Source organism: Eleutherodactylus coqui, chromosome 3 (assembly GCF_035609145.1).
Source record: "Eleutherodactylus coqui strain aEleCoq1 chromosome 3, aEleCoq1.hap1, whole genome shotgun sequence".
NCBI lineage: Eukaryota > Metazoa > Chordata > Amphibia > Anura > Eleutherodactylidae > Eleutherodactylus > Eleutherodactylus coqui.
In genome coordinates, this window is record NC_089839.1 from 107,601,541 (window position 1) to 107,628,210 (window position 26,670).

At 46.0% G+C, this 26,670-nt stretch overlaps 1 protein-coding gene across 2 annotated transcripts in view; it reads left to right on the forward strand.

Moving 5' to 3' along the window:
- ADGB (androglobin) overlaps window positions 1-26,670 on the forward strand; it is a 243,210-nt gene that overhangs the window by 106,598 nt on the left and 109,942 nt on the right. For both annotated transcript variants that reach the window (XM_066595947.1, XM_066595948.1), the window contains exons 18-22: window positions 7,846-7,981; window positions 10,440-10,554; window positions 11,574-11,747; window positions 13,137-13,272; window positions 24,955-25,086. In XM_066595947.1, coding sequence (XP_066452044.1) covers window positions 7,846-7,981; window positions 10,440-10,554; window positions 11,574-11,747; window positions 13,137-13,272; window positions 24,955-25,086 — 693 coding nt within the window. The remainder of the gene's footprint in view (window positions 1-7,845; window positions 7,982-10,439; window positions 10,555-11,573; window positions 11,748-13,136; window positions 13,273-24,954; window positions 25,087-26,670) is intronic.

Consider the following 26,670-nt stretch of genomic DNA (forward strand, 5'->3'; position numbering starts at 1 on the left):
GCAGGTGAAACCCATTAATCGCTTTGGTTAATGTGGCTTAATTTGTAACTAGGCCTGGAGGCAGCTCAGTTAAAATAAAAATTGGTTCAGGTGAAAGTTTCAACGCTTTAATGAGCATTGAAACTGTTAGGGATAAATCCATGTTACGTTAATATGCTGTGGGGCTCCAAATCAAAGGTGGTTATGGCAGCCACCATGAGAAAGCAATAGACACAGGCATCACGGTCGTGTCTTAGAGCAATCTGAGTTTATTGTGTACTTTGTCTTTCTTATACAAAAAATAGTAGGCGTATCAGAGGTTGAACTGCTTTACAGAGGTCGACCTGTTTTACTGGTACATAATTTTGTCTTCTCTATAAACAATGCTTTATTTGTTTGTATGTAGACATCGTGTCTGGTACCCTGATTATCATCACACTCTATATATTAATCACATGCCCTACCTAGACAGCAGACAATGATCAAAGCATTCCTCACAACCTTTGTAAACAAAAGCTAAACAAGATCTTGGAGACATGATGGACATTTAAGATTACACCTCTTACTTCATTTAGCAGAGCTTTTCATAGGACACAGAATAGAGTGTACAATTTAGGCCTACAGCCTCCGGAAACGTATATTACAGATGGATGAAATGTATACATATATAAGTTTTCATGTTCATAACCCTCACAAAACGTATAAAAATTGATTACAAAAATTATATGACTGAGCCTTGTGGGCCTAAGAAAAATTGCCCGTTCGGCGTGATTACGTCAGGTTTCAGGAGGAGAAGCAGGAGGAGGAGGATGAATATTATACACAGATTGATGAAGCTAAAAGGTCCCCGTTTTTGATGGTGATAGAGAACAATGCTTCCATCCGCGGGTGCAGCCTACGTATTGTTTAGGTATCGCTGCTATCCGCTGGTGGAGAAGAGAAGTCTGGGGAAATCCAGGCTTTGTTCATCTTGATGAGTGTAAGCCTGTCGGCACTGTCGGTTGACAGGCGGGTACGCTTATCTGTGATGATTCCCCCAGCCGCACTAAACACCCTCTCTGACAAGACGCTAGCCGCAGGACAAGCAAGCACCTCCAGGCATACAGTGCGAGTTCAGGCCACGTGTCCAGCTTTGACACCCAGTAGCTCTAGGGGGCAGAGGCGTCACGGAGGATGGTCGTGCGATCGGCTACGTACTCCCTCACCATCCTTTTACAGTGCTCCCGCCGACTCAGCCTTGACTGGGGAGCGGTGACACAGTCTTGCTGGGGAGCCAGAAAGCTGTCAAAGGCCTTAGAGAGTGTTCCCCTGCCTGTGCTGTACATGCTGCCTGATCTCTGCGCCTCCCCTGCTACCTGGCCCTCGGAACTGCGCCTTCGGCCACTAGCGCTGTCAGATGGGAATTTTACCATCAGTTTGTCCGCCAGGGTCCTGTGGTATAGCATCACTCTCGAACCCCTTTCCTCTTCGGGTATGAGAGTGGAAAGGTTCTCCTTATACCGTGGGTCGAGCAGTGTGTACACCCAGTAATCCGTAGTGGCCAGAATGCGTGTAACGCGAGGGTCACGAGAAAGGCATCCTAACATGAAGTCAGCCATGTGTGCCAGGGTACCTGTATGCAACACATGGCTGTCCTCACTAGGAAGATCACTTTCAGGATCCTCCTCCTCCTCCTCCTCCTCAGGCCATGCACGCTGAAAGGATGACAGGCAAGCAGCATGGGTACCCTCAGCAGTGGGCCAAGCTGTCTCTTCCCCCTCCTCCTCATCCTCCTCATGCTCCTCCTCCTCAACGCGCTGAGATATAGACAGGAGGGTGCTCTGACTATCCAGCGACATACTGTCTTCCCCGCCTTTGTTTCCGAGCGCAAAGCGTCTGCCTTTATGCTTTGCAGGGAACTTCTCAAGAGGCATAGCAGAGGAATGGTGACGCTAATGATTGCAGCATCGCCGCTCACCATCTGGGTAGACTCCTCAAAGTTTCCAAGGACCTGGCAGATGTCTGCCAACCAGGCCCACTCTTCTGTAAAGAATTGAGGAGGCTGACTCCCACTGCGCTGCCCATGTTGGAGTTGGTATTCCACTATAGCTCTACGCTGCTCATAGAGCCTGGCCAACATGTGGAGCGTAGAGTTCCACCGTGTGGGCACGTCGCACAGCAGTCGGTGCACTGGCAGATGAAACCGATGTTGCAGGGTGGCAGCGTCCGTGTGGGACTTGCGGAAATGTGCGCAGAGCCGGCGCACCTTTTTTGAGCGGGTCTGACAAGCGTGGGTAGCTTTTCAGAAAGCACTGAACCACCAAATTAAAGACGTGGGCCAGGCATGGCACGTGCGTGAGGCTGCCGAGCTGCAGAGCCGACACCAGCTTACGGCCGTTGTCACACACGACCATGCCCGGTTGGAGGCTCAGCGGCGCAAGCCTCCGTTTCCACAACCCTATACGGCAGCATCTCCAGGCTGATAAATTTGGCTATGTGCACGTTTAACGCTTGAGCGTGCGGGTGCATGGCGGCGTACTTGCGCTTGCGCTCCAACACTTGCGCTAGTGACGGCTGGACGGTGCGCTGAGAGACATTGGTGGATGGGGCCGAGCACAGCGGAGGTGAGGGTGTGGGTGCAGGCCAGGAGACGGTAGTGCCTGTGTCCTGAGAGGGGGTTGGATCTCAGTGGCAGGTTGGGGCACAGGGGGAGTGGCAGCGGTGCAAACCGGAGGCGGTGAACGGCCTTTGTCCCACCTTGTGGGGTGCTTGGCCATCATATGTTTGCGCATGCTGGTGGTGGTGAGGCTGGTGGTGGTGGCTCCCCGGCTGATCTTGGCACGACAAAGGTTGCACACCACTGTTCGTCGGTCGTCTGCACTCTCAGTGAAAAACTGCCAGATCTTTGAGCACCTCGGCCTCTGCAGGGTGGCATGGCGCGAGGGGTCGCTTTGGGAAACAGTTGGTGGATTATTCGGTCTGGCCCTGCCTCTACCCCTGGCCACCGCACTGCCTCTTCCAACCTGCCCTGCTGCTGCACTTGCCTTCCCCTCTGAAGACCTGTCCTCCGTAGGCGTAGCAAACCAGGTGGGGTCAGTCACCTCATCGTCCTGCTGCTCTTCCTCCGAATCCTCTGTGCGCTCCTCCCTCGTACTTGCTCCAATTACTACTACCTGAGTGATAGACAACTGTGTCTCATCGTCTTCGTCCTCCTCACCCACTGAAAGCTCTTGAGACAGTTGCCGGAAGTCCCCAGCCTCATCCCCCGGACCCCGGGAACTTTCCAAAGGTTGGGCATCGGTCGCGACAAACTCCTCCAGTGGGAGAGGATTCGGAACCATTGCTGCCCATTCTGGGCAGGGGCCCGAGAACAGTTCCTGGGAGTCTGCCTGCTCCTCAGAATGTGTCATTGTAATGGAGTGAGGAGGCTGGGAGGAAGGAGGAGCAGCAGCCAGAGGATTCAGAGTTGCAGCAGTGGACGGCGTAGAACTCTGGGTGGTCGATAGATTGCTGGATGCACTTTCTGCCATCCACGACAGGACCTGCTCACACTGCTCATTTTCTAATAAAGGTCTACCGCGTGGACCCATTAATTGTAAGATGAATGTGGGGACGCCAGAAACTTGCCTCTCTCCTAATCCCGCAGCAGTCGGCTGCGATACACCTGGATCAGGAGCTCGGCCTGTGCCCACACCCTGACTTGGGCCTCCGCGTCCTCGCCCGCGTCCACGTCCTCTAGGCCTACCCCTACCCCTCAGCATGCTGTATTACCAGTAGTGCAGAAACAGAATGCTGTAATTAAATGTGCCGCTTATTGGCCTGTGGTTGGAGGCTGACTTCCCTTACGGAATGCACAGCAGAGCCAGGAAACAATTTTGCACACGCCTGTAGTGAGACGTAGGTGCGTATGACTGAGCTAGTGGAATTCACAGCGCAGAAGCAGTCAAGTGGCCAAAGGCCAGTAGTAGGCCTTAAGTATTTTGCTTCTATTTTTTTAAAATACAGCAGACAGATACTGTAGGCAGCATATAATATTATGTATACTGTTTTCCTCTGGAGGGATGACGGCGATCATGTAACAGAGACAGCAGATCCAGGAAACAATTTTGCGCAAGCCTGCTGTAACGCTTAGCTGCGTATTAATTAGGACTACTACCCCCAGCAGATAGATACTGTAGGCAGCGTATAATATTATGTATACTCTTTCCCTCTGGCGGGATGACGGCGATCATGTAACAGAGACAGCAGATCCAGGAAACAATTTTGCACAAGCCTGCTGTAACGCTTAGCTGCGTATTAATTAGGACTACTACCCCCAGCAGATAGATACTGTAGGCAGCGTATAATATTATGTATACTGTTTTCCTCTGGCGGGATGACGGCGATTATGTAACAGAGACAGCAGATCCAGGAAACAATTTTGCGCAAGCCTGCTGTAACGCTTAGCTGCGTATTAATTAGGACTACTACCCCCAGCAGATAGATACTGTAGGCAGCGTATAATATTATGTATACTCTTTCCCTCTGGCGGGATGACGGCGATCATGTAACAGAGACAGCAGATCCAGGAAACAATTTTGCGCAAGCCTGCTGTAACGCTTAGCTGCGTATTAATTAGGACTACTACCCCCAGCAGATAGATACTGTAGGCAGCGTATAATATTATGTATACTCTTTCCCTCTGGCGGGATGACAGCGCTGATGTATCAGAGACAGCATATCCAGGAAACAATTTTGCGCAAGCCTGCTGTAACGCTTAGCTGCGTATTAATTAGGACTACTACCCCCAGCAGATAGATACTGTAGGCAGCGTATAATATTATGTATACTCTTTCCCTCTGGCGGGATGACGGCGATCATGTAACAGCGACAGCAGATCCAGGAAACAATTTTGCGCAAGCCTGCTGTAACGCTTAGCTGCGTATTAATTAGGACTACTACCCCCAGCAGATAGATACTGTAGGCAGCATATAATATTATGTATACTCTTTCCCTCTGGCGGGATGACAGCGCTGATGTAACAGAGACAGCATATCCAGGAAACAATTTTGCGCAAGCCTGCTGTAACGCTTAGCTGCGTATTAATTAGGACTACTACCCCCAGCAGACACACAGTAAACTGAAGACGGTCATAGGCAGCCCAAATATAGTATTTTTCCCCAATTTTTTGGAAAAAGCCCACTGCCTATATAGCCTGAATATCTCTTTCCCTGCCTCACCAGTACTGGCCCTATACTCTGTACAATGACTGCAGACTGCGGACGCAATGCTCTGCACGGCCGATATACAAAAAAAAAAAATGGTGCAACACTGCTAAAAGCAGCCTCAACAGTACTGCACACGGTCAGATGTGGCCCTAAGAAGGACCGTTGGGGTTCTTGAAGCCTAAAATAACTCCTAACGCTCTCCCTATAGCAGCTCCGGCACCAGCAGCACTTTCCCTCATCTCTGTCAGAATGCATCTGTGGCGAGCCGCGGGAGGGGCCGATTTATATACTCGGGTGACACCTGATCTCGCCAGCCACTCACTGCAGGGGGGTGGTATAGGGCTTGAACGTCGCAAGGGGAAGTTGTAATGCCTTCCCTGTCTTTCTATTGGCCAGAAAAGCGCGCTAACGTCTCAGAGATGAAAGTGAAAGTAACTCGAACATCGCGTGGTACTCGCCTCTAGTAACGAGCATCTCGAACACGCTAATACTCGAACGAGTATCAAGCTCGGACGAGTACGTTCACTCATCTCTAAATGTGACACATGATATTTGATATTACATTTTATAAACTTTTAAACAAATTGTGGAAAACTTGCAAGGCAAGATGTGCAACAATTCTGCTATGTTATATTACACAAAACTATCATGATTAGCACCATTATCCTTGCCAATGTAATAAAATGAAGCTAAACAGTAGTACAAGGGAGCACAATCTGAGATTAGTTGGGCAATAATTGGTGGAAAAATCAGAAGCAACGTCTGGAAATATTTCTTTACTTTAAGGGCTCCTGCCCACAGACGAATAATTGCTACGTAATCCGCGGCGGGTGTCCGCACCGCGGATCCACAGCAAAAGCGTCCATAGCATGCTATGGCAAATCCATTCTTCCTGCACACTTGCGGAAACCGATTGCGGTTTCCGCAAGCGGAGGAAAACTTGCAGCATGCTCCATTTTTGTGCGAATTTCGCATTGACAGCTTCCATACAAGTCAATAGAAGCCATCTGATCCGCGGCCCATCTTCAATCACATTGTGGGAAGGTCGCGGATTCCACGTCATCGATAGGCGATGACGCAAGAAAATCAGGAGTTTTAAAAAAATCTGTACTGCGCATGTTTGACGGCAAGCCGTGCGGACCATCTGCAGTACAGATGAAAATGAAAGCAATCAGGTACCTATGGATGCCGCTGCTCTCAGGGCCTGATTCCACTACAGGATTCCGCATGAGTAATCTTGCTCTGCTGTGTGCATGCGGCCTAAGAGTAGAAGATGTTCGGAACAAACTCCCAGCAGACGTGGTTGGATAATCAACTATAAATGAATTCATGCTACCTAGAATAAGTATAGATCTATCCTAAGAGAAATAATATAAGGGCAGACTAGATGGACCATGTGACCTTTTTCTGCTCTCAATTTCTTACACTTTTTTCCTTTATACTTCTTAATTTCAAATTATTTAAAGGTATTCTGTAAGTAATTTTGCTTATGCAAAACTACTGATCAATCTATGTAGGGGCCAGGGAACAGGTAGAGAAGATTCCTTTAATAAATCTGTCTGTAGCCGCATCACACAGAAATTCATCTTCTCACCCCCGGAGAAAGCAAACTGCAAGTACTCTGCGGCTTGACTTCTCCCTGTAATGCTCTCCCTCTCTATCTAGCCTTACCTTTTTACTTACACACAGCTACATTATGATCGAGAAAGCTTAAAGGAGTTGTCCCACTTCTAGCTGTTTTGCTGTAGGAAGCAGACTGCTCCGTACATTGCATGGTGGCCCACACTGGTACGGCAGGCTGAGTCCCTTTCACTTCAGTAGGGCTCAGCCAGCAGTACCAACCCAGGCCATTGTGCAATGTATGGAGCTATCTGCTTTCTGCAGTAAAATAGCTGTAAGTGGGACAACCCCTTTAAGTTGGTTACAATGTAGTTTCTGCCTCTTCTACTAGGAGTCCTGTTCTATGAATGCCATAAACCTTGCATGATGTATAAATATACATGATCTACCGCGGGCCTCCAAATATGAGTGATCCATGATGTTGAAAGCCTATGTACAGTAGAAGCAAATAATCACCTTAAGGGTATGCTTACATGGCACAGAAAAGCTGTGTACTTGCAGCTGATTTTGGAAGATACAGTGCTCACCTCCAAAGTCTTCAGCTGTCAGCGCTCCCTTCACCTGGTACCTGGCCGCCTGTACTGAGCACAGCACCACTGGTCAGGTGATGCGGAAGTGACCAGTGGCACTGCGCTTCGTACAGAGTGCCAGGTGAACATTCTGCAGCATTTCAACTCCATGTAAACATACCCTAAGAGTACATCCACATGAAATATAATAAATCTGTCACAAAGTTTGCATGTGTTAAATTTTGATTTACCATAGATTTTGGTGCAGATTCATTGTGGATTTTATCCTCCCTTTTGAATGGGTAAAATCTATGATGAAAATCCGCAGAATAAATTGGCGTGCCGTGGATTCAAAATCCGCAATGCAAGTCAATTTATGCTGGATCAAACCCACTAATAATGCAAAGTGCTGCATATTTACTGCATGAAATCCGCATCAGTACATATGTCGTGTGTACGTCACGTGTGAGCATAACCTAATGCTGGTTTGGAAAAGCATTCTTGATGGAGATTTGGTTCTTTTGCATTTCCTTAACTGTGTCTCTTCACAGTAAAACAGGATTCTGGAACCCAGAAGGGCATATTAACCGCACAGCAGTTTACTTGGAAAAGTCTTCTCAATGGACCAGTTATACTACAACTACATACGTATGTGACCAAAGCTGCTATGATAAAACTGCCTCCAGGGTATGTATTTTTACTTTTTTTGTCACAGGCTTATGTGCATTGTTGGCCATAACAACTGAATCATTTACAGCTACTAGTAATTATTAAAAAAATATAATACCAGTGTTTCTGGTGGTGCGATGTGCCACACAGCTGTACTACATGCTACATCCATCCTGATCCCCAGACATCACATACACAGCTCTAGTAGATCTATCTTGACCCCATACATCACACAGGTCTACTACATCCATCCTGATTCCCAGACATCACACACACAGCTGTACTACATCCATCCTGATTCCCACACATTACATACACAGCTCTACTACATCCATGCTGATGGCCAGACATTACAAACACAGCTCTTTTACATTCATTCTGATTCACACACATCACACACACAGCTCTACTACATTCATCCTGATTCACACACTTTACACACACAGCTGTACTACATCTATGCTGATTCCCACACATTACACAAACAGCTCTGCTACATCCATCCTGATTCCCACAAATGACACACACAGCTGTACTACATCCTTCCTGATTCAGAAAAATGATACACACTGCTGTACTACATTCATGCTGATTCCCATACATGACACACACAGCTCTACTACTACCATCCTGATTTCCACACATTACTCAAAGAACTCTACTACATCCATGTTGATTCCCACAAATGACATACACAGCTCTACTACATGCATCCTGATTCACACATATTACACTCACAGCTGTACTACATGCATCCCTATTCACACAAATTACACAAACAGCTCTGCTACATCCATGGTGATTCCCACACATTACACAAACAGTTCTGTTACATCCATCCTGGTTACCACACATGACACAAACAGTTCTGCTACATTTGTGGTGATTCCCACACCTTATACACACAGATGTACCACATGCATCCTGATTCACACACGTTACACATACAGCTGTACTACATACATCCCAATTCACACACATCTCACACACAGCCATGCTTATTCACACAAATGATACATCCATGCTTATTCACTACTACATCCATGCTTATTCACACAAATGATACACACAGCTGTGCTACATTCACATCCATCCTGATTTCCAGACATCACTAGCAGAACAGATTCCTGGATGCAGTGATCAGCCCCTGGTCATGTGATCCCTGACTCCAACCACACAGGTGATCACATGACAGTGACATCATCACAGGTCCTGGTAGCTGCTGTCGGGTTATCCAGTATAGAGTACTTTTTACCAAACTCCAGAATGGCTCCTCCCACAGCAGCGCTGGTCACGTGGAAGTGACATCACCGCAGGTCCTTCAGTCCACCGAATCTCTGTGTTGGTGGTAGGTTGGTGCCTCCTATCAGGACCGCTGAGTTGTGTCTCAGATAATAACGGCTTAGTTGTATTCTCATTTTGTTATTTTTGTCCCCCAATTCCAAGGGACCTAACTTTGTTCTTGTCAGGCTCTGTGTTGTATATATGTTGTAGGACCTGTGATGACGTCACAAGGGGATGAAGTGGTCGTGAAGAGGTCAGCAATAACTTTCTAAAAAGTTTCTAATGGAAAACAAAAGCAGCAACCTTTTTAGTTGCTATGTGGAACTTCTATCTCTCTATTGTCTCTTCAGGACTTTGTCATCATGTGTGTAAGGCCATGCTCATGCAAACAGATTTGAATTGTGGATTTCATGATCGCAGTAAAACACAGGCAATAATAGGCATGTGTTTTTGAATTTTCGTTCACACTCGCAGGTACAAATTCCGTATTCTGTGAGTGGAAGAAAAATTGTAGCATGCTCCATTTTAGCGTAGATTCCACGAGGATGGCCTCTATTGAAATCAATGGTGCACGTGTTCCTTCGTCCATACACAATTAACATTGCATATGAGTGATGGAATCGCTTGTAAGCAGGTATGAGAATCCAGAGAAAAGCCAGAATTCTGTCTGGAAGAAGAGAGAGAAAGAGAATATCTCATCTGAGCTTTTTGGTGCTATTTCCTTACCTGCAATCTTTTTCTACGTGGACGATATGCTGTGCATATGTGTACATTCCTCCGGAAAAACGTTTGCATCCGCAATTTTCTACATCCATTCGTATAGTTTATGGCATGTATTGCAGGTCTTCTAGTAATCCGACCCATTCGGGTGAGCCCAGCCTAACTGGGCAGTACTTGTTTTCTGTGGTCCTACACCCATCTGCTACATTAGTAGGTGGATGTCTGCTATAGAACTTTGTACAATGCCATAACCCCTAAGACATTTACCAGCTATAGCACCACCTTTACCCTAGTGTTGTTGCTGGTATTCTTCAGAGAGTAAATTGTCTACAGGTGTTTATTTACTTTTCTTTAGATTATTTTGATGGGGTTTTCTTGTAGACTATTTCTTTGCAATTTACAACCTAAACTTTCTGTCAAATTATTCTTGAAGTCCTTTATTAGACAATGCTTTTATGTATCTTCATTGCAGGCGTCATGTTTTACGCTTCACTGCAAGTTCACCCTTAGGGCACCATATCCACCTGTGTAGTACAGTGCCATTTGTCTTTGGTGATGAGGAAACCGTTATGCCATATCTTGACAAGGTACATGTTCCCATGGAAACTCAAGAGCTACTCGGTCACTGTACATGATTTATGATATTCTTATTGTATTTCTGCTCATTGTAAGAAATGGCAACAATGTACATCATATATAAGAAAGAGTTGACATTTTTTTTCAGCTTTTGCTTGTTTTCTTTTTTTTAATTTGTTTCTAGTCTACAGATTTTCCCAATACAGTAATAATAACAGTACGTAATTTCCGGGAATACATTAATTAGAATTATGTATCTTATTTGTTGGTTCTAAGTAAGTAACAAAATTGTACTTTTGTTGTTTGAACCATCTGATAAAGTGGTATGAGAAACACCAGATAAGGCCGCTCTCACACGGACGTATTGTCATTGCCTGTCGCATATACAATTTACCCGCACACAACACGCAATGCCAATTGCCTATTGTTTTGTATTGGGCCACTCACTCCAGCAATTGTTTGCGTGCGTTTTCACATGGCAGAGAAAATTTATGAGATTTGTGCGTTGCGATATATGTTTCCATATGTCTCCTATTGACTGTAATTTTAAAAAAAAGAAGCATTTTGTGTTCATTGCTTTTTGTGAAAGACAGAAAATTGTGGTGTGCTACACTACGCTATCCTACAAAAAAAGTCGTAGATAAAAGTTTGCACCTTTGCATTATGTTTGACCAATTATAATTTGTTCGTTTGAATGCATTATGAGTGATAACTGTTACATGTAAATGGGCCATAGGAAATAAACCTATTTATCTTATTGGTTTCAGTTGGGGGCTTATGTATTGGTAGACATTGTACAAGTGTTATTATTTATAGAAAAAGATGTAAATAAAACAGGCCTTCAGACCTTGTAGCGTTTTTTTCTTTTCGGAAAGGTTTATTTTCGCAGGAAGCCATGTAATTACATCTAGTAATAGTTTACCATCATAAAGTTAAATTACGGAAAATGTATTTTTATTGAATAAACTTATAGAAATGAAGTAGAAATCTTATCAAATTGAGGTCATTCTGATATTTCTTTATGCTGCAGGAAAGCTATCGATTTATGGAACAGGCTACAAATATAGTTAGAGCTGTACTGAAAGTGATGCAGAACTTTAGCATTGAAAATGAATTATGCAGAGCTTTAAAAGACCTGGAACTCACACACTATCCACCGCAAATAAGAGAAAAACATTTGGGATTTGAAGAGGAACATTTTAAGGTAAATATATTTTAACACCCAGATTTTTTTTTTCTGGTACAGTAATTGGATGTATAGATTAATGATTTTTCAATTTTTTTGCTGTGGAATTTGAATTATCCTCGCAATAGCAGTGTTTTAAAGAAATATTAAGCCTGTTCCCGCTTCATACAATGCGGGTGCTGGCTGTTTATTACAGCTGCAATCAGAATTAATGCTGAGCAAGCCTGTTAACCCATTAAATGCCATCATTTCTGACAGCGGCATTTAAACGCCCCAATTGGAGTTCAGAGGCCCTAAATGGCCCCCCACAATGAAATTGTAGGGTGCCGTTCGGTTGCCATGGCAGCCGGGAGCCTTCTGAGAGCCCCCAGGGCTTATGTTACAGATTGCCTATCAAGTCATACCCGTGGGAAGAAAAAACGAAAATTTTAAAAAAAGGGATGCGGCTTTAAGGGGTTAAACTACTTACATTATTGTATATCTAGAAATACTCTTTTTCAAAACCAAATTACTGTAGTAGAAAGAGAAAGGCATTAATGTATTCTGCAAAGGCTCATTGCTCAAACTATACCCTCAGAGTGGTTCAACTTTAGTCATAAATTGAAGGCTTGAATTATCTAATGCAAACTGTCGTGCTAGTTGTCACCTGTTGTCTTACCTTTCTATCTAAGCTAAAGCCCAGCCATGTGATAGGGAACTCAAATAACTAGTTGCCGGAAATACAGTTTGCAAAACAGAATGGTTCCTATAGAATTCCTATAGTAATGACAAGTGGGAATAATGCAGTAGACACATACAGGGAGTGAACAAAAATATGCAAACACTATGAAATGCATGCCTTAAAATCAGTCTCTGCATGTCTTATTGAAATCTAATTAATAATCCCATGTGACGTAAATGGAGGTAATATGACACAGATGCTGCCGGGCAGAAGTGAACATCTGTCCGAGCAACAAGGTTCCATTGGTCAAGGGCTTAAGCCACTCAGCTGCTGTTACCAGCTGGCTCCCAAAAGCACCCAGAGCAGGGCAAGAGGTGAAGTAAACACAAATTTGTCAGGAAAGCTCTCAGCCAAGCAGAAGTGAAAAAGTTAGCTCAGTGCTACTGATTAAAATTCTTGCGGTGTTTACATATTTTTGTCCACCCCCTGTATTTGTCTTCCTTACTTTTATACAGTTTGTATTTTCTGTGACATCATTAGTGCTGCTTGCTCTTGATTCTGTTTCTTTAGCAGGAAGGCAATGTTTCTTGATCATATTACAGATAAGCTAATGTATTGTAATATGTGCATCATTGCATAGAGCTAAATTTGCCAAATAAACAGAGGAGAGTTTGTAGTTGGGCACAATTCGCCTTGTTTTTTATATTGTAGATTACATGTAACGTATTGCTCTGATTCTATTTCAGGCTTTTCATACCGCTTTGTGGCATTTTATGACTGAATCCATGGGGAACAAAGTTACACTCGACATGATCTTTGCTTTCAGAGTTTTCACAATGGATTTCTCAGCTATTTTGACTTCAGAATCTAATTTTATGCAAGGTACCAGAACTTATCGCCAGACAAATAAAACCTAATCCTGACTAATCATATAGAAGCTTCCTAAGACATTCTACAATGTATGTAGGTTTACTCTTGCATTGCATATGATATTTTCTTTCAGTGTGAGATGTTAGAATCTTAGATCAGAAATGACCAGAAGATTGTAACTCACTAAAAACAATAGTATCTTGTAATAATGTTGCTCTAAGAAACACATTCTTTATCAGACGAAGTGCATAAATGCGCTTTATGGGCTCAGTCACACGGGCGCATCCGGGCGCCGATGCGCCCGTGTTACTGCAGGATAAGACGGCCGCATTGCAGGTTCGGATGACTCTCTGCACCGCCGGAAGAAAGAACACATGGCCGGCTCCATTGCTGGTCATGTGTTCTTTCTTCTGGCGGTGCGGAGAGTCGTCCGCACCTGCAGTGTGGCCGTCTTCTTCGTGCAGTTACACGGGCACATTGGCGCCTTGATGCAGCCATGTGACTGAGCCCTATAATTGCAGAAAATACATTTCACCATTACAAGGTAATTTGTAATGAATATTTTGTAGATACATGTAAAGACACCAGATGGACGCTGAATGGCAGAATGCAACTTCACCTTTAGCAGTCATCTTTACTTGTTACTAACCATGTGTCCCAATACTCAGGGGTTTTGTTTCTCCTTAGGGAGAGCACCTTGAAGGTATGACGAGACTTACAAGCCCATGCATGCTCCTCTAGGAAATATGCAAATTGGAAGATAGAACAATGCCTCTACAGCACCACCTATTGGAAGGCAGCATTCCTGCAAGTCAATGTCAGATCTTTTAACAAGCCTTCTAACAATGACTGGGAATTATGAGGCAAAGCAAGAATCTTCTCCAGACGGAGACAACCATGCACAATTAGCTGTTTCAGGGTGGGGGGAGGGGGATTATTGCCCCTCATCAGTGTGCAGTAGGTTACAAAGCTTGTTAAAAGGACTTGCAGGAATGCTGCCTTCCAATAGGCAATGCTGTAGAGGCATTGTTCTATCTTCCCATTTCCAATACTCAGATATCCCCAGGAATTAGATTAGAGCCTAACCATCACAAGTGGACATCACAATAAATATTCATATGAAGCACATATTAACAAAATAAAACACAAACAATGCTAGGAACTTACCATTAGATGAGGGATCCAGAGAATAATGGTAATCGGATGATTAGTATGAATATGATGAATAATTTGATGAAACTGGCAGTGAAGGCAGGAGCAGATGGTATGGAACCGAAATCACAACCAGAAAAATGTTGTCCCTAATACTACCTCTCGCTATACCTTTCCCTAACCTCTCCCTGACACTGTCCCTCAATACCAGACACCACTGTCCCTATGATAAATATCTCTCAGTTGTCCTTACTGGCGTTTTACAACACTGTCCTTGAGCTCAAAAGTCCACAGGACTGAGAGAAAAAGCTAACAAGCAGTGTTGGAATATGAACCAAAGCGGACAGAAACTAGGAAGAAATAAGACAGCAGAAACTAGGAAATACTGACTGGTCGTGAAATAAGCAATGAACAAGACACAGGGCAGACTAGACTAAAAGAAGGTATACTTGATTGAATCCACGTTACCACAGCTATCAACTGCCCCAAACGCGCAAGCCAAAGATACACATTTTTTGGACATATCCCATGCTACGGAAAGTGATATGCAGCATATATAATACATGGTACTAGTCACCTGAGAGCATTTTCAGGACCATCTTATTGATAAATGAGTCCTGATTAGAGATGAGCGAGCACCAAAATGCTCGGGTGCTCGTTGCTTGAGTCGAACTTTCCGCGATGCTCGAGGGTTCGTTTCGAGTAACGAACCCCATTGAAGTCAATGGGCGACTCGAGCATTTTTGTATATCGCCGATGCTCGCTAAGGTTTTCATTTGTGAAAATCTGAGAAATTCAAGGAAGTGATGGGAACGACACAGAAACGGATAGGGCAGGCGAGAGGCTACATGTTGGGCTGCATCTCAAGTTCCCAGGTCCCACTATTAAGCCACAATAGTGGCAAGAGTGCCCCCCCCCCCAACAATTTTTACTTCTGAAAAACCGTCATTAGCAAGGCATACCTTAGCTAAGCACCACACTACCTCCAACAAAGAACAATCACTGCCTGCATGACACTCCGCTGCCACTTCTCCTGGGTTACATACTGCCCAACCCCCCCGCATGACCCAGTGTCCACAGCGCACACAAAAGTGTCCCTGCGCAGCCTTCAGCTGCCCTCATGCCACACGCTGGCCTCATATTTTTATAAATAGTCACAGGCAGGTACAACTCCGCAATGGGAATTCCGTTGCAGTGCCCAGCACAGCTGAGGTAACGTCACATTAAATGCAGGTGGGCTTCGGCCCACACTGCATGCCCCAGTCAGACTGGGGTTTTTTATAAGTAGACACATGCAGTTAGAACTCCGTGTGGACCAACAGCATAGGTGGGTCCCAGGAAGCCACCGGCGGTACATAAATAATTCCCATTGCATTGCCCAGCACAGCTGAGGTAACGTCAGATGAAATGCAGGTGGGCTTCGGCCCACACTGCATGCCCCAGCCAGACCGGGGTTTTTTATAAATAGTCACAGGCATGTACAACTCCGCAATGGGAATTCCGTGTGCACCCACAGCATGGGTGGCTCCCTGGAACCCACCGGCAGTACATAAACAAATCCCATTGCAGTGCCCAGCACAGCTGAGGTAATGTCACATTAAATGCAGGTGGGCTTCGGCCCACACTGCATGCCCCAGTCTGACCGGGGTTTTTAATACATAGACACTGGCAGGTACAAATCACTAATGTGAAGTCCCTGTGGACCCACAGCATGGGTGGCTCCCTGGAACCCATCAGCGGTACATAAATGTATCCCATTGCAGTGCCCTGCTCAGCAGAGCTAACGTCACATACAATACAGGTGGGCTTCGGCCCACAGTGCATGCCCCAGTCAGACTGGTAATATGTACCTTAACAGTAACCGCGTTGGTGAGAAATGGCCTCGCCACCATCATGTCTTTGGGAAGCCTCCGTTTCCACACCACAGTGACATAGCATTAGCAGCGGTATAGTGAGAGCCCAGAATTAGTAACATTTCAGCGGTAGCATTAGGGACAGGCCCCAGTAACATATAACTAGCAGCAGTATAGGGGGAGCACAGTCCATTTCAGTAGTAGTAGCAGTCAAGACAGGCCACAGTAACATTCCCATTGCAGCAGTTTAGGGAGATAACAGTCTCTTTCACATTTCAGTAGTTGCAGTATAGACAAGACCCCAGTTACATTTATGTAGCAAAAGTGTAGGTCAACCCCACACACCTTGCTGTAGCATGAGTGCAGGCAAAGCCCATAAAAATTACTAGGATTACACTGTAGGCGAGGGCCCAAAAAAATTGGTGTACCAACAGTACTAATGTACCTCAGAAAAATTGCCCATGCCCAACCAAGAGGGCAGGTGAAACCGATTAATCGCTTTGGTTACTGTGGCTTAATTTGTAACTAGGCCTGGAGGCAGCCCAGTTAAAATAAAAATTGGTTCAGGTGCAAGTTTCAACGCTTTAATGAGAATTGAAACGTATAAACATTGTTTAGTCATATGATTGAGCCTTGTGGGCCTAAGAAAAATTGCCCATTCGGCGTGATTACATGAGGTTTCAGGAGGAGGAGGATGAATATAATATACACATTGATGAAGCTAAAAGGTCCCCCTTTTTTATGGTGATAGAGAACGATGCTTCCATCCGCGGGTGCAGCCTACGTATTGTTTAGGTACCGCTGCTGTCCACTGGTGGAGAAGAGAAGTCTGGGGAAATCCAGGCTTTGTTCATCTTGATGAGGGTAAGCCTGTCGGCACTGTCAGTTGACAGGCGGCGACGCTTATCCGTGATGATTCCCCCAGCCGCACTAAACACCCTCTCTGACAAGACGCTAGCCGCAGGGCAAGCAAGCACCTCCAGGGCATACAGCGCGAGTTCAGGCCACGTGTCCAGCTTCGACACCCAGTAGTTGTAGGGAGCAGAGGCGTCACGGAGGATGGTCGTGCGATCGGCTACGTACTCCCTCACCATCCTTTTACAGTGCTCCTGCTGACTCAGCCTTGACTGGGGAGCGGTGACACAGTCTTGCTGGGGAGCCATAAAGCTGGCAAAGGCCTTGGAGAGTGTTCCCCTGCTTGCGCTGTACATGCTGCCTGATCTCTGCGCCTCCCCTGCTACCTGGCCCTCGGAACTGCGCCTTCTGCCACTAGCGCTGTCGGATGGGAATTTTACCATCAGTTTGTCCACCAGGGTCCTGTGGTATAGCATCACTCTCGAACCCCTTTCCTCTTTGGGTATGAGAGTGGAAAGGTTCTCCCTATACCGTGGGTCGAGCAGTGTGTACACCCAGTAATCCGTAGTGGCCAGAATGCGTGTAACACGAGGGTCACGAGAAAAGCATCCTAACATGAAGTCCGCCATGTGTGCCAGGGTACCTGTACGCAACACATGGCTGTCCTCACTAGGAAGATCACTTTCAGGATCCTCCTCCTCCTCCTCAGGCCATACACGCTGAAAGGATGACAGGCAAGCAGCATGGGTACCCTCAGCAGTGGGCCAAGCTGTCTCTTCCCCCTCCTCCTCATGCTCCTCCTCCTCCTCAATGCGCTGAGATATAGACATGAGGGTGCTCTGACTATCCAGCGACATACTGTCTTCCCCCCGCCTCCGTTTCCGAGCGCAAAGCATCTGCCTTTATGCTTAGCAGGGAACTTCTCAAGAGGCGTAGCAGAGGAATAGTGACGCTAATGATTGCAGCATCGCCGCTCACCATCTGGGTAGACTCCTCAAAGTTTCCAAGGACCTGGCAGATGTCTAGCAACCAGGCCCACTCTTCTGTAAAGAATTGAGGAGGCTGACTCCCACTGCGCCGCCCATGTTGGAGTTGGTATTCCACTATAGCTCTACACTGCTCATAGAGCCTGGCCAACATGTGGAGCGTAGAGTTCCACCGTGTGGGCACGTCGCACAGCAGTTGGTGCACTGGCAGATTAAACCAATGTTGCAGGGTCCGCAGGGTGGCAGCGTCCGTGTTGGACTTGCGGAAATGTGCGCTGACCTGGCGCACCTTTCCGAGCAGGTCTGACAAGCGTGGGTAGCTTTTCAGAAACCGCTGAACCACCAAATTAAAGACGTGGCCCAGGCATGGCACGTGCGTGAGGCTGCCGAGCTGCAGAGCCGCCACCAGGTTACGGCCATTGTCACACACGACCATGCCCGGTTGGAGGCTCAGCGGCGAAAGCCAGCGGTCGATCTGCTCTGTCAGACCCTGCAGCAGTTCGTGGGCCGTGTGCCTATTCTCTCCTAAGCTGAGTAGTTTCAGCACGGCCTGCTGACGCTTGCCCACCGCTGTGCTGCCACGCCACGCGGCACCGACTGCTGGCGACGTGCTGCTGCTGACACATATTGATTGCGAGACAGAGGTTGCGTAGGAGGAGGAGGGTGGTTTAGTGGAGGAAGCATACACCGCCGCAGATACCAGCACCGAGCTGGGGCCCGCAATTCTGGTGATGGGTAGGACGTGAGCGGTCCCAGGCTCTGACTCTGTCCCAGCCTCCACTAAATTCACCCAATGTGCCGTCAGGGAGATATAGTGGCCCTGCCCGCCTGTGCTTGTCCACGTGTCCGTTGTTAAGTGGACCTTGGCAGTAACTGCGTTGGTGAGGGCGCGTACAATGTTGCGGGAGACGTGCAGGGCTGGGACGGCACATCGGGAAAAGTAGTGTCGACTGGGAATTGAGTAGCGCGGGGCCGCCGCCATCATGTTTTTGAAAGCCTCTGTTTCCACAAGCCTATACGGCAGCATTCCTCTGAATCCTCTGTACGCTCCTCCCTGGGACTTACTGCCCTTACTACTACCTCACTGATAGACAACTGTGTCTCATCGTCATCGTCCTCCTCACCCACTGAAAGCTCTTGAGACAGTTGCCGGAAGTCCCTAGCCTCATCCCCCGGACCCCGGGAACTTTCCAAAGGTTGGGCATCGGTCACGACAAACTCCTCCGGTGGGAGAGGACCGATTGCTGCTCAATCTGGGCAGGGGCCCGAGAACAGTTCCTGGGAGTCTGCCTGCTCCTCAGAATGTGTCATTTTAATGGAGTGAGTAGGCTGGGAGGAAGGAGGAGCAGCAGCCAGAGGATTCAGAGTTGCAGCTGTGGACGGCGTCAAAGACTGGGTGGTCGATAGATTGCTGGATGCACTTTCTGCCATCCACGACAGGACCTGCTCACATCGCTCAGTTTCTAATAAAGGTCTACCGCGTGGACCCATTAATTGTGAGATGAATCTGGGGACCCCAGAAACTTGCCTCTGTCCTAATCCCGCAGCAGTCGGCTGCGATAGACCTGGACCAGGAGCTCGGCCTGTGCCCACACCCTCACTTGGGCCTCCGCGTCCTCGCCCGCGTCCACGTCCTCTAGGCCTACCCCTACCCCTCAGCATGGTGTATTACGAGTAGAGCAGAAGCAGAACGCTGTAATTAAATGTGCCGCTTATTGGTCTGTGGTTGGAGGCTGACTTCGCTTACGGAACGCACAGCAGAGCCAGGAAACAATTATGCACAAGCCTGTAGTGAGACCTAGGTGCGTATGACTGAGCTGCTGCAATTCACAGCGTAGAACCAGTGAAGTGGACAAAGCCCAGTGGTAGGCCTTAAGTATTTTGCCTCAATTTTTAAAAATGGTGAGGTGAAAAACCAAAGAAACACCGCATGCAGCGGATATAATGTGTACTGTTTCCCTGTGGCGGGATGACGGCGGTCATGTAACGGGCGCAGCAGAGCCAGGAATCAATTATGCGCAAGCCTGTAGTGAGACCTAGGTGCGTATGACTGAGCTGCTGAAATTCACAGCGCAAAACCAGTGAAGTGGACAAAGCCCAGTGGTAGGCCTTAAAGGGGTTGTCCCGCGAAAGCAAGTGGGTCTATACACTTCTGTATGGCCATATTAATGCACTTTGTAATGTACATTGTGCATTAATTATGAGCCATACAGAAGTTATAAGAAATTTTTCACTTACCTATTCCGTTGCTGGCGTCCTCGTTTCCATGGAGCCCGTCTAATTTTCAGCGTCTAATGGCCAAATTAGACGCGCTTGCGCAGTCCGGGTCTTCTTCTTTTCTTAATGGGGCTCCGTGTAGCTCCGCCCCGTCACGTGCCGATTCCAGCCAATCAGGAGGCTGGAATCGGCAATGGACCGCACAGAAGCCCTGCGGTCCACCGAGGGAGAAGATCCCGGCGGCCATCTTCAGCAGGTAAGTAAGAAGTCACCGGAGCGCGGGGATTCAGGTAAGCGCTGTCCGGTGTTCTTGTTTAACCCCTGCATCGGGGTTGTCTCGCGCCGAACGGGGGGGCTGTTGAAAAAAAAAAAAAACCCGTTTCGGCGCGGGACAACCCCTTTAAGTATTTTGCCTCAATTTTTTAAAATGGTGAGGTGAAAAACCAGAGACACCGCATGCAGCGGATATAATGTGTACTGTTTCCCTGTGGCGGGATGACGGTGGTCATGTAACGGGCGCAGCAGAGCCAGGAAACACTTATGCGCAAGCCTGCTGTAACGCTTAGCTGGGTATTAATTAGCAACTACCACCCCCAGCAGACACCGCATGCAGCGTATATTATGTATACTGTTTCCCTCTGGCGGGATGACGGCGGTCATGTAACGGGCACAGCAGAGCCAGGAAACAATTATGCACAAGCCTGTAGTGAGACCTAGGTGCGTATGACTGAGCTGCTGCAATTCACAGCGCAGAACCAGTGAAGTGGACAAAGCCCAGTGGTAGGCCTTAAGTCTTTTGCCTCAATTTTTTTAAATGGTGAGGTGAAAAACCAGAGACACCGCATGCAGCGGATATAATGTGTACTGTTTCCCTGTGGCGGGATGACGGCGGTCATGTTATGGGCGCAAAAGAGCCAGGAAACAATTATGCGCAAGCCTGCTGTAGCGCTTAGCTGGGTATTAATTAGCAACTACTACCCCCAGCAGACACCGCATGCAGCGTATATTATGTATACTGTTTCCCTCTGGCGGGATGACAGCGGTCATGTAACGGGCGCAGCAGAGCCAGGAAACAATTATGCGCAAGCCTGTAGTGAGACCTAGGTGCGTATGACTGAGCTGCTGCAATTCACAGCGCAGAACCAGTGAAGTGGACAAAGCCCCGTGGTAGGCCTTAAGTATTTTGCCTCAATTTTTTAAAATGGTGAGGTGAAAAACCAGAGACACCGCATGCAGCGGATATAATGTGTACTGTTTCCCTGTGGCGGGATGACGGCGGTCATGTTATGGGCGCAAAAGAGCCAGGAAACAATTATGCGCAAGCCTGCTGTAACGCTTAGCTGGGTATTAATTAGCAACTACCACCCCCAGCAGACACCGCATGCAGCGTATATTATGTATACTGTTTCCCTCTGGCAGGATGACGGCGGTCATGTAACGGGCACAGCAGAGCCAGGAAACAATTATGCGCAAGCCTGCTGTAACGCTTAGCTGGCTATTAATTAGCAACTACTACCCCCAGCAGACACGCAGTAAACTGAAGAGTGTCACAGGCAGCTCAAATATAGTATTTTTCCCCAATTATTTTGAAAAAGCCCACTGCCTATATAGCCAGTATACCACTTTCCCTGTACCACTGTCCCTCCTCACCAGTACTGCCCCTATACTGAGTAAAATGACTGCAGACTGAGGACGCTATGGTCTGCACGCCCGATATACAAAAAAAAAAAAAAAGTGCAACACTGCTAAAAGCAGCCTCAACAGTACTGCACACGGTCAGATGGGGCCCTAAGAAGGACCGTTGGGGTTCTTGAAGACGAATATAACACCTAATACTCTCCCTATAGCAGCTACAGCAAGACAGCACTTTCCCTGATCTCTGTCACCATGCATCTGTGCGGAGCGGCAGGCGGGGCAGATTTTAATACTCGGGTGTCATCTGATCTCCCCAGCCACTGCAGGGGGGTGGGATAGGGCTGTAATGTCACAGGAGGAAGTTGTAATGCCTTCCCTGTGCTTCTATTGGCCAGAAAAGCGCGCTAATTTCTCAGGGAAGGAAATGTAATGGAGTCGAGCACCGCGTGGTGCTCGTCTCGAGTAACGAGCATCTCGAAAACCCTAATACTCGAACGAGTATCAAGCTCGGACGAGTACGCTCGCTCATTTCTAGTCCTGATGTATCTAATTTTAATAATTTCTTCTAATTATAATTTCTTCAGGCATTTCTGTATAGTTGGAGACTACCTAAGCATAGTAACATGATTAAGATGTACAGTACTATTTACGGAACCACTCGGGTAGTTTTTCCCCATTCATTATGTAACTAGCCTCCTAGTATATATATATAAGCCAGCTAGTATTACCTTGTATTCCATTCTATCTGAAACTTCCTGGAGTTCTTCTCAGGTGGGTCATGTGATCTCATTTTGACCATCTGAGATTTACTTGCCTTTATGTTCCTCTAAAAAAGTCAATAGCATAATTCCTGTCTGATGGACCTTACCACACAAGCTCTTTAGAGAAATACATCGAAACGCCTATCACAGTTACGCCTGATGATTAGCGGGTCCTGTCTGTATACTTATGGTCTATAGCTTATTTAGGTGAATATAGAGGGTAATAATAATTACAGTGTCCACCCAGTAGGCAGAGATGGTACTGGCTCTAGCTGCTCTTGTGATGCTGTGCTGATGCATCATGGTAATGATAGCACAGAGTAGTGAAAGCAGGGATAAACTCAGCATCAAGATAGTGCAATGTACATAGGAGACATCCATAGCAGGGAGAGGCGGAGCAGGGCTATTGGTTAATCCACCATAGCTCCGCTCTCTCACACTGCTATGTGGAAAAAACCCATAGCTCCGCTATCTCTGCCTGCTATGGGGATCCCCAAGAGAGGGCAGGGCTTTGGGCTTCTCACAGAGAATCCCTTTAGCAAATATAAAGGGATGGAGCTAGAGAAGCAGTTCTAGAGGTTTGATCCGGGGACTAACAGGAGTTTACAGCGGGACATTTAAAATGTGCTTCTGGGCACCATGTTTTAAATGTTGTTCTGCTGTAAGCAGCGGGTAATATATTCCCTGCGCAGGAGTTTCCACAAACATCTGCTTCCATAACAGTTGATGAAAACTCCTGCGCAGCACACTAGAGAACTAATCAGTAATATGACATGTAATATTGTTACTCCCAAGGAAGGCATCCAAGACCCTTTTGAAGTAGGTGCATTTGCCATCACCACGTCCTCAGACATAGAGTTCCATAGTCTAACTGCTCTTACAGTAAGGAACTCCTTTCTATGTCAATGTAGAAACCTTTTTTCTTCGAGACATAGAGAGTGCACCCTTGTAACAGTTACAGTCCTGCGTTTAAATACAGGTTTCTAAGGTATAAATATGTGTGTGTGTATGTTATAGCTGATATACCCGGCCTCGCCGGAGTTAATCTGATACAGGTGTTTACGTGTTGTTTGCACAGAAAATTTTATGAAGTCACAGTTACTTTAGAGTAAACAAGGAATAAAATATGTATACACATGGAGGAGCATTAGATTGTCCTCAGGCTGCATGTACCGATGTCCCTCTGCAGAATGTGCCACCCCTCCCACTCTCCTCATTTAGGACCTAAAGGATGGTTGTGCCAAATTTCATGTTTGTACAACACCAAGAAGTTACATTGCATAGGGGTGCCAGTACTTTTGCACTTACCATTGAATAATCAAGTTATGACCCCTTTATGTTTTCTATTCAGGACCTAAAGAATGCTCCTGTCAAATTTCATGTCTGTATGACATCGGGAAGTTAGAGATTTAGATTTGGTAGATCGCACAGAGGTGCCAATACTTTTGCACGTAGAATTGAATTTTCGAGTCGTGACTCCTTTACTTTTCCTATTTAGGACCTAAAGAATGGTTGTGCTAAATTTCATGTTTGCACGAAACCGGGAAGTTACAGAATTAGATTAGGTACATTACACAGGGGTGCCAATACTTTTGCACTCAGCATTGAATTTTCAAGCTGTGACATCTTTACTTTTCCTTTTTAAGACCTAAAGAATCGTCCTGCCAAATCTCATGTTTGTGCGACATCGGGAAGTTGGAGAATTAGTGGCGAGTGAGTCAGGGAGTCAGTTAGTGAGGGCTTTCACCTTTATATATATATATCTATATATATATATATAGATATATATATAGATATAGATATATATATATATAGATAGATATGGAAATTAAAAACTTACAATTTTGGGAAGCTGCCTGGATGGAACGTTTGTAGAGCTATCTACTGTACATTTTAACTAGTTTAATTATAGGTTTATGCACACAAGTACCTTTGGGTACCTAATGAGTTCTATGTGGTAGAAATCCTGAGTTTTGGTATTTTTATTCAGTCTACAAATCTATCAATATATGTGTATTGAGCTATATTTCTCCAGAGTAGCAGTGAAATGCTTCTAGAATATATTCTATACATAGAATAAGTAGAGTGCTGTGTGGTGTGGCATACTGAATACATGCGCATGAAAAGATTGGTCAGCAAGATCACAATGTATACAACTCCATTAAAACTTTTTTACTTTTGAAAGTCCAAATATATGAAACTATTGCTATTAAGATTATTTTTTCTGTTTTTAAGATCCAAAGCCAGACGTACCATCTTCATGGCAAAATAGATTCCCTACTTATGTTGAAGAAACCGCATCTTCTAAACTTCAAGCGTGGTGGAGAGGGCTTTTTTGCAGAAAATGTTGCAGTGGTAGAAAACCAGGTAGATATTATCAACGATTTACTATCTGGACTATTAAGGGAACACTTACTAAATAATTATTTCTGCAGTTGAATGGGTGAACAGGATTCAAAATATATAGTTGCCATCTTCCAAAAACAGTATCATGTTTGGGGGATTTAAATGCCACTGTCAGAATTGACAGCGGCATTTAAAGCGTTAATAGCCGCAATCGGCCGCACGGTCCAATTGCGGCTATTGCACGCTGGTGTCAGCTATAATAAACAGCTGATGCCCGCGCTGTATGGAGGGAGCTATCTCCCTCCATACACGTCCTGCAACAGCAGCACGTAAAAACACTATGGGGCCGTCACTAAGGAGTTAAAACTGTCAAGAAAAATAAATAATCTTAGTCATGTATGAGGTGATTATAATGGTCAGAAATTAAAGCTCATCTCCTCTATAACAAATATATATTTGTGTTCATTGTGTAACAATTAATAAATACCTTTGCAGAATCTATGTTTAGAGCTCTCCATCTCCAGGATGAAATCTTGCTGCACTGGCATAAAGATTGTAGTAGACAAATGGAAAAAGTGCAGCAATAGGAAACATTGTGAAGCTGTGTGCAATTACTCTACTGAGAGGGAGTCTTGGGGTGGCTTCACACTGGCGAGGGAATCGCACGATTTCCCAGCGCTGCGAGGCTGTGAGAAATCGCAAAATTATGAAGCTAATGGTTCCATGCACATTTGCGATGTTTGAACGCTTGCGATGCAGCGTTAAAACAAAATCGTGGCATGTCCATTCTTTCTTGCGATCTCACCCATTGTTTCCAGTGGGGGCAGGCGGCAGCGATCCTTTGCCACTGCCCCCCGCCCCTCCGAAAATAATCAATAACTCTACAAAAAAATAAATAAAAAAGAAGAATACATCACCTTAGTAGCGCTGTCATTTCTGGCGCGTATTCTTGCAGGTCCCCAGCACTCTTTTTCTGCTTCTCTTCTGGCCGAGGATTGAAAATATTTCAACCCCCCTCCCCAAAGAAAATCCTTGTCGTGGAGAGTCCCCTGCCACTGCTGTCACAGCAGTGGCAGAGGATCGCGAGCATCTCCCATTGATTTCAATGGGACTAGCCCTGCTGCCGCTGGCCCCATTGAAATCAATGGGAGAAGACCACTATTCCTTCAGCCCTGCAGGGATGGGAGGCTGTTTACCTGTGGAGACGCCTTGCATCCAGGGCTTCAGAGGGATTGCGAGAGCGATATCGGCCGTCAATCACATCCCAATATCGCTCTCTGACAGGATTTTCCCAATGCAGATTTTGCCAATTTGCAGTGAATCCGCGGCACAATCGGCATTGCAAAGGGTAAAATCTGTGACAGAAAACCAAAACCTCGGTGGATTTGAGCATATCTTGGGGATGACATTGTGTTGCAAGCACAGATAGGCTGATGAGAATCTCAATGGTATGAGAATTGAGTAGGTAAGAATAGAATTAAGATGCCTAGACATGACTATATTAATAGAACTGGGGATAAAATAGAAATATGATTGCACATATGGCTATAGGTTTTATTTAATATTAAATATAATTTTTATTTCCTCACATGGTCATGTTACAAT